Source organism: Eucyclogobius newberryi, unplaced genomic scaffold (genome assembly GCF_026437365.1).
Source record: "Eucyclogobius newberryi isolate DKJ021-1_F unplaced genomic scaffold, fEucNew1.0.hap1 SCAF_3, whole genome shotgun sequence".
Classification (NCBI taxonomy): Eukaryota; Metazoa; Chordata; class Actinopteri; order Gobiiformes; family Gobiidae; genus Eucyclogobius; species Eucyclogobius newberryi.
Window position 1 is genome coordinate 2312794 of NW_027315945.1, and position 9876 is coordinate 2322669.

General features: G+C 45.3%; 1 protein-coding gene across 4 annotated transcripts in view; it reads right to left on the reverse strand.

Moving 5' to 3' along the window:
• Positions 1-9876, reverse strand: part of smg5 (SMG5 nonsense mediated mRNA decay factor) — a 73358-nt gene that overhangs the window by 36101 nt on the left and 27381 nt on the right. For all 4 annotated transcript variants that reach the window (XM_072460148.1, XM_072460146.1, XM_072460145.1 and 1 more), the window contains exon 7: positions 9100-9178. In XM_072460148.1, coding sequence (XP_072316249.1) covers positions 9100-9178 — 79 coding nt within the window. The remainder of the gene's footprint in view (positions 1-9099; positions 9179-9876) is intronic.

Below are 9876 nucleotides of genomic sequence, written 5' to 3' on the forward strand. Positions count from 1 at the left end.
GAGACACGAGACACAAAGTCTTCTACATGTGAGAGACACGTGACACAAAGTCTTCTGCATGTGAGAGACACGAGACAAAGTCTTCTGCATGTGAGAGAAACGAGACACAAAGTCTTCTACATGTGAGAGACACGTGACACAAAGTCTTCTACATGTGAGAGACACGAGACACAAAGTCTTCTACATGTGAGAGACACGAGACACAAAGTCTTCTGCATGTGAGAGACACGTGACAAAGTCTTCCGCATGTGAGAGACACGTGACAAAGTCTTCTACATGTGAGAGACACGTGACACAAAGTCTTCTACATGTGAGAGACACGAGACACAAAGTCTTCTACATGTGAGAGACACAAAGTCTTCTACATGTGAGAGACACGTGACACAAAGTCTTCTACATGTGAGAGACACAAAGTCTTCTACATGTGAGAGACACGTGACACAAAGTCTTCTACATGTGAGAGACACAAAGTCTTCTACATGTGAGCGACACGTGACACAAAGTCTTCTACATGTGAGAGACACGTGACACAAAGTCTTCTACATGTGAGAGACACGTGACACAAATTCTTCTGCATGTGAGAGACACGTGACACAAAGTCTTCTACATGTGAGAGACACGTGACACAAAGTCTTCTACATGTGAGAGACACGAGACAAAGTCTTCTGCATGTGAGAGACATGTGACACAAAGTCTTCTACATGTGAGAGACACGTGACACAAAGTCTTCTGCATGTGAGACACGTGACACAAAGTCTTCTACATGTGAGAGACACGTGACACAAAGTCTTCTGCATGTGAGAGACACGTGACAAAGTCTTCTACATGTGAGAGACACGTGACAAAGTCTTCTGCATGTGAGAGACACGTGACACAAAGTCTTCTGCATGTGAGAGACACGTGACACAAAGTCTTCTGCATGTGAGAGACACGTGACACAAAGTCTTCTACATGTGAGAGACACGTGACACAAAGTCTTCTGCATGTGAGAGACACGTGACACAAAGTCTTCTGCATGTGAGAGACACGTGACACAAAGTCTTCTGCATGTGAGAGACACGTGACACAAAGTCTTCTGCATGTGAGAGACACGTGACACAAAGTCTTCTACATGTGAGAGACAAGTGACAAAGTCTTCAGCATGTGAGAGACACGTGACAAAGTCTTCAGCATGTGAGAGACACGTGACACAAAGTCTTCTACATGTGAGAGACACGTGACACAAAGTCTTCTGCATGTGAGAGACACGTGACAAAGTCTTCTACATGTGAGAGACACGTGACACAAAGTCTTCTACATGTGAGAGACACGAGACACAAAGTCTTCTACATGTGAGAGACACGAGACAAAGTCTTCAGCATGTGAGAGACACGTGACACAAAGTCTTCTACATGTGAGAGACACGTGACACAAAGTCTTCTGCATGTGAGAGACACGTGACACAAAGTCTTCTGCATGTGAGAGACACGTGACACAAAGTCTTCTACATGTGAGAGACACGAGACACAAAGTCTTCTACATGTGAGAGACACGTGACACAAAGTCTTCTGCATGTGAGAGACACGTGACACAAAATCTTCTACATGTGAGAGACACGAGACAAAGTCTTCTGCATGTGAGAGACACGTGACACAAAGTCTTCTACATGTGAGAGACACGAGACACAAAGTCGTCTGCATGTGAGAGACACGTGACACAAAGTCTTCTACATGTGAGAGACACGAGACAAAGTCTTCTGCATGTGAGAGACACGTGACACAAAGTCTTCTACATGTGAGAGACACGTGACACAAAGTCTTCGGCATGTGAGAGACACGTGACAAAGTCTTCTACATGTGAGAGACACGTGACAAAGTCTTCTACATGTGAGAGACACGTGACACAAAGTCTTCTGCATGTGAGAGACACGTGACACAAAGTCTTCTACATGTGAGAGACACGTGACACAAAGTCTTCTGCATGTGAGAGACACGTGACACAAAGTCTTCTGCATGTGAGAGACACGTGACACAAAGTCTTCTGCATGTGAGAGACACGTGACACAAAGTCTTCTACATGTGAGAGACACGAGACACAAAGTTGTCTGCATGTGAGAGACACGTGACACAAAGTCTTCTACATGTGAGAGACACGAGACAAAGTCTTCTGCATGTGAGAGACATGTGACACAAAGTCTTCTACATGTGAGAGACACGTGACACAAAGTCTTCTGCATGTGAGACACGTGACACAAAGTCTTCTACATGTGAGAGACACGTGACACAAAGTCTTCTGCATGTGAGAGACACGTGACACAAAGTCTTCTGCATGTGAGAGACACGTGACACAAAGTCTTCTACATGTGAGAGACACGTGACACAAAGTCTTCTGCATGTGAGAGACACGTGACAAAGTCTTCTACATGTGAGAGACACGTGACACAAAGTCTTCTGCATGTGAGAGACACGTGACACAAAGTCTTCTGCATGTGAGAGACATGTGACACAAAGTCTTCTGCATGTGAGAGACACGTGACACAAAGTCTTCTACATGTGAGAGACACGTGACACAAAGTCTTCTGCATGTGAGAGACACGTGACAAAGTCTTCTACATGTGAGAGACACGTGACACAAAGTCTTCTGCATGTGAGAGACACGTGACACAAAGTCTTCTGCATGTGAGAGACACGTGACACAAAGTCTTCTGCATGTGAGAGACACGTGACACAAAGTCTTCTACATGTGAGAGACACGTGACACAAAGTCTTCTGCATGTGAGAGACACGTGACACAAAGTCTTCTGCATGTGAGAGACACGTGACACAAAGTCTTCTGCATGTGAGAGACACGTGACACAAAGTCTTCTGCATGTGAGAGACACGTGACACAAAGTCTTCTACATGTGAGAGACAAGTGACAAAGTCTTCAGCATGTGAGAGACACGTGACAAAGTCTTCAGCATGTGAGAGACACGTGACACAAAGTCTTCTACATGTGAGAGACACGTGACACAAAGTTTTCTGCATGTGAGAGACACGTGACAAAGTCTTCTGCATGTGAGAGACACGTGACACAAAGTCTTCTACATGTGAGAGACACGAGACACAAAGTCTTCTACATGTGAGAGACACGAGACAAAGTCTTCAGCATGTGAGAGACACGTGACAAAGTCTTCAGCATGTGAGAGACACGTGACACAAAGTCTTCTACATGTGAGAGACACGTGACACAAAGTCTTCTGCATGTGAGAGACACGTGACACAAAGTCTTCTACATGTGAGAGACACGAGACACAAAGTCTTCTACATGTGAGAGACACGAGACACAAAGTCGTCTGCATGTGAGAGACACGTGACACAAAGTCTTCTACATGTGAGAGACACGAGACAAAGTCTTCTGCATGTGAGAGACACGTGACACAAAGTCTTCTACATGTGAGAGACACGTGACACAAAGTCTTCTGCATGTGAGAGACACGTGACACAAAGTCTTCTACATGTGAGACACGAGACACAAAGTCTTCTACATGTGAGAGACACGAGACAAAGTCTTCTGCATGTGAGAGACACGAGACACAAAGTCTTCTACATGTGAGAGACACGTGACACAAAGTCTTCTGCATGTGAGACACGAGACACAAAGTCTTCTACATGTGAGAGACACGTGACACAAAGTCTTCTGCATGTGAGAGACACGAGACACAAAGTCTTCTACATGTGAGAGACACGTGACACAGTCTTCTGCATGTGAGAGACACGTGACACAAAGTCTTCTACATGTGAGAGACACTTGACACAGTCTTCTGCATGTGAGAGACACGTGACACAAAGTCTTCTGCATGTGAGAGACACGTGACAAAGTCTTCTGCATGTGAGAGACACGTGACACAAAGTCTTCTACATGTGAGAGACACGTGACACAAAGTCTTCTACATGTGAGAGACACGAGACACAAAGTCTTCTACATGTGAGAGACACGAGACACAAAGTCTTCTACATGTGAGAGACACGTGACACAAAGTCTTCTGCATGTGAGAGACACGAGACAAAGTCTTCTGCATGTGAGAGAAACGAGACACAAAGTCTTCTACATGTGAGAGACACGAGACACAAAGTCTTCTACATGTGAGAGACACGAGACACAAAGTCTTCTGCATGTGAGAGACACGTGACAAAGTCTTCCGCATGTGAGAGACACGTGACAAAGTCTTCTACATGTGAGAGACACGTGACACAAAGTCTTCTACATGTGAGAGACACGAGACACAAAGTCTTCTACATGTGAGAGACACGTGACACAAAGTCTTCTACATGTGAGAGACACAAAGTCTTCTACATGTGAGAGACACGTGACACAAAGTCTTCTACATGTGAGCGACACGTGACACAAAGTCTTCTACATGTGAGAGACACGTGACACAAAGTCTTCTACATGTGAGAGACACGTGACACAAATTCTTCTGCATGTGAGAGACACGTGACACAAAGTCTTCTACATGTGAGAGACACGTGACACAAAGTCTTCTACATGTGAGAGACACGAGACAAAGTCTTCTGCATGTGAGAGACATGTGACACAAAGTCTTCTACATGTGAGAGACACGTGACACAAAGTCTTCTGCATGTGAGACACGTGACACAAAGTCTTCTACATGTGAGAGACACGTGACACAAAGTCTTCTGCATGTGAGAGACACGTGACAAAGTCTTCTACATGTGAGAGACACGTGACAAAGTCTTCTGCATGTGAGAGACACGTGACACAAAGTCTTCTGCATGTGAGAGACACGTGACACAAAGTCTTCTGCATGTGAGAGACACGTGACACAAAGTCTTCTACATGTGAGAGACACGTGACACAAAGTCTTCTGCATGTGAGAGACACGTGACACAAAGTCTTCTGCATGTGAGAGACACGTGACACAAAGTCTTCTGCATGTGAGAGACACGTGACACAAAGTCTTCTGCATGTGAGAGACACGTGACACAAAGTCTTCTACATGTGAGAGACAAGTGACAAAGTCTTCAGCATGTGAGAGACACGTGACAAAGTCTTCAGCATGTGAGAGACACGTGACACAAAGTCTTCTACATGTGAGAGACACGTGACACAAAGTCTTCTGCATGTGAGAGACACGTGACAAAGTCTTCTACATGTGAGAGACACGTGACACAAAGTCTTCTACATGTGAGAGACACGAGACACAAAGTCTTCTACATGTGAGAGACACGAGACAAAGTCTTCAGCATGTGAGAGACACGTGACACAAAGTCTTCTACATGTGAGAGACACGTGACACAAAGTCTTCTGCATGTGAGAGACACGTGACACAAAGTCTTCTGCATGTGAGAGACACGTGACACAAAGTCTTCTACATGTGAGAGACACGTGACACAAAGTCTTCTGCATGTGAGAGACACGTGACACAAAATCTTCTACATGTGAGAGACACGAGACAAAGTCTTCTGCATGTGAGAGACACGTGACACAAAGTCTTCTACATGTGAGAGACACGAGACACAAAGTCGTCTGCATGTGAGAGACACGTGACACAAAGTCTTCTACATGTGAGAGACACGAGACAAAGTCTTCTGCATGTGAGAGACACGTGACACAAAGTCTTCTACATGTGAGAGACACGTGACACAAAGTCTTCGGCATGTGAGAGACACGTGACAAAGTCTTCTACATGTGAGAGACACGTGACAAAGTCTTCTACATGTGAGAGACACGTGACACAAAGTCTTCTGCATGTGAGAGACACGTGACACAAAGTCTTCTACATGTGAGAGACACGTGACACAAAGTCTTCTGCATGTGAGAGACACATGACACAAAGTCTTCTGCATGTGAGAGACACGTGACACAAAGTCTTCTGCATGTGAGAGACACGTGACACAAAGTCTTCTACATGTGAGAGACACGAGACACAAAGTTGTCTGCATGTGAGAGACACGTGACACAAAGTCTTCTACATGTGAGAGACACGAGACAAAGTCTTCTGCATGTGAGAGACATGTGACACAAAGTCTTCTACATGTGAGAGACACGTGACACAAAGTCTTCTGCATGTGAGACACGTGACACAAAGTCTTCTACATGTGAGAGACACGTGACACAAAGTCTTCTGCATGTGAGAGACACGTGACACAAAGTCTTCTGCATGTGAGAGACACGTGACACAAAGTCTTCTACATGTGAGAGACACGTGACACAAAGTCTTCTGCATGTGAGAGACACGTGACAAAGTCTTCTACATGTGAGAGACACGTGACACAAAGTCTTCTGCATGTGAGAGACACGTGACACAAAGTCTTCTGCATGTGAGAGACATGTGACACAAAGTCTTCTGCATGTGAGAGACACGTGACACAAAGTCTTCTACATGTGAGAGACACGTGACACAAAGTCTTCTGCATGTGAGAGACACGTGACAAAGTCTTCTACATGTGAGAGACACGTGACACAAAGTCTTCTGCATGTGAGAGACACGTGACACAAAGTCTTCTGCATGTGAGAGACACGTGACACAAAGTCTTCTGCATGTGAGAGACACGTGACACAAAGTCTTCTACATGTGAGAGACACGTGACACAAAGTCTTCTGCATGTGAGAGACACGTGACACAAAGTCTTCTGCATGTGAGAGACACGTGACACAAAGTCTTCTGCATGTGAGAGACACGTGACACAAAGTCTTCTGCATGTGAGAGACACGTGACACAAAGTCTTCTACATGTGAGAGACAAGTGACAAAGTCTTCAGCATGTGAGAGACACGTGACAAAGTCTTCAGCATGTGAGAGACACGTGACACAAAGTCTTCTACATGTGAGAGACACGTGACACAAAGTCTTCTGCATGTGAGAGACACGTGACACAAAGTCTTCTACATGTGAGAGACACGAGACAAAGTCTTCAGCATGTGAGAGACACGTGACAAAGTCTTCAGCATGTGAGAGACACGTGACACAAAGTCTTCTACATGTGAGAGACACGTGACACAAAGTCTTCAGCATGTGAGAGACACGTGACAAAGTCTTCAGCATGTGAGAGACACGTGACACAAAGTCTTCTACATGTGAGAGACACGTGACACAAAGTCTTCTGCATGTGAGAGACACGTGACACAAAGTCTTCTACATGTGAGAGACACGAGACACAAAGTCTTCTGCATGTGAGAGACACGTGACAAAGTCTTCAGCATGTGAGAGACACGTGACACAAAGTCTTCTACATGTGAGAGACACGTGACACAAAGTCTTCTGCATGTGAGAGACACGTGACACAAAGTCTTCTGCATGTGAGAGACACGTGACACAAAGTCTTCTGCATGTGAGAGACACGTGACACAAAGTCTTCTACATGTGAGAGACAAGTGACAAAGTCTTCAGCATGTGAGAGACACGTGACAAAGTCTTCAGCATGTGAGAGACACGTGACACAAAGTCTTCTACATGTGAGAGACACGTGACACAAAGTTTTCTGCATGTGAGAGACACGTGACAAAGTCTTCAGCATGTGAGAGACACGTGACACAAAGTCTTCTACATGTGAGAGACACGTGACACAAAGTCTTCTGCATGTGAGAGACACGTGACACAAAGTCTTCTACATGTGAGAGACACGTGACACAAAGTCTTCTACATGTGAGAGACACGAGACACAAAGTCTTCTACATGTGAGAGACACGAGACAAAGTCTTCAGCATGTGAGAGACACGTGACAAAGTCTTCAGCATGTGAGAGACACGTGACACAAAGTCTTCTACATGTGAGAGACACGTGACACAAAGTCTTCAGCATGTGAGAGACACGTGACAAAGTCTTCAGCATGTGAGAGACACGTGACACAAAGTCTTCTACATGTGAGAGACACGTGACACAAAGTCTTCTGCATGTGAGAGACACGTGACACAAAGTCTTCTACATGTGAGAGACACGAGACACAAAGTCTTCTACATGTGAGAGACACGAGACAAAGTCTTCAGCATGTGAGAGACACGTGACAAAGTCTTCAGCATGTGAGAGACACGTGACACAAAGTCTTCTACATGTGAGAGACACGTGACACAAAGTCTTCTACATGTGAGAGACACGTGACACAAAGTCTTCTACATGTGAGAGACACGTGACACAAAGTCTTCTACATGTGAGAGACACGTGACACAAAGTCTTCTACATGTGAGAGACACGAGACACAAAGTCTTCTACATGTGAGAGACACGAGACACAAAGTCGTCTGCATGTGAGAGACACGTGACACAAAGTCTTCTACATGTGAGAGACACGAGACAAAGTCTTCTGCATGTGAGAGACACGTGACACAAAGTCTTCTACATGTGAGAGACACGTGACACAAAGTCTTCTGCATGTGAGAGACACGTGACACAAAGTCTTCTACATGTGAGAGACACGTGACACAAAGTCTTCTACATGTGAGAGACACGTGACACAAAGTCTTCTACATGTGAGAGACACGTGACACAAAGTCTTCTGCATGTGAGAGACACGTGACAAAGTCTTCTACATGTGAGAGACACGTGACACAAAGTCTTCTGCATGTGAGAGACACGTGACACAAAGTCTTCTACATGTGAGAGACACGTGACACAAAGTCTTCTACATGTGAGAGACACGTGACACAAAGTCTTCTACATGTGAGAGACACGTGACACAAAGTCTTCTGCATTTGAACAGGACCACGTGGGTCAACATTAGACTAGTGAGCGGTCAGATGTTTTGGTAGCACTGCAGAGCGGGCGGGAGCTTGGACAATACTATACCAGCCATGAGCTCGTATGTGCTGCTATTGTTTGTGTGAGTTTTGGAGCAGCAGAGACGTGGGAGGTACAGAACAGTCCCACAGGTCGCACCAACTGACCATTTTAATAGCGCTCTATTATTCTATTATTACAAGATCTGGCCTTAGATTTGTGAAACGTGCTTTTAAAAAGTCATTGTGGTGAATCATTTGGATGATATAAGCCAATAAAAATCAGGTAGAGCATCTTTAATTTACATAATTCGGTGATTTTAGATGAAATGTAATATAAGTGGACACCCCAAAAAAACCTCAAATGTCACATGACCTTTTAAGTGTGTGTTTGGGGCGTGGCTCACCAGCGTAGGTAGTAGTAAGTGGCTTCCACGTTGTAGAACTTGCTGCCGGCCAATGTGCCCAGTTGGTTAAAGGGCATGCCTGCGGAGGACACATGTGTGGACAGCATTAGAGGACACATGTGTGGACAGCATTAGAGGACACATGTGTGGACAGCATTAGAGGACACATGTGTGGACAGCATTAGAGGACACATGTGTGGACAGCATTAGAGGACACATGTGTGGACAGCATTAGAGGACACATGTGTGGACAGCATTAGAGGACACATGTGTGGACAGCATTAGAGGACACATGTGTGGACAGCATTAGAGGACACGTGTGGACAGCATTAGAGGACACGTGTGGACAGCATTAGAAGACACGTGTGGACAGCATTAGAGGACACATGTGTGGACAGCATTAGAGGACACATGTGTGGACAGCATTAGAGGACACATGTGTGGACAGCATTAGAGGACATGTGTGGACAGCATTAGAAGACATGTGTGGACAGCATTAGAGGACACATGTGTGGACAGCATTAGAGGACACATGTGTGGACAGCATTAGAGGACACATGTGTGGACAGCATTAGAAGACATGTGTGGACAGCATTAGAGGACACATGTGTGGACAGCATTAGAGGACACGTGTGGACAGCATTAGAGGACACGTGTGGACAGCATTAGAGGACACGTGTGGACAGCATTAGAGGACACATGTGTGGACAGCATTAGAGGACACATGTGTGGACAGCATTAGAGGACACATGTGTGGACAGCATTAGAGGACACATG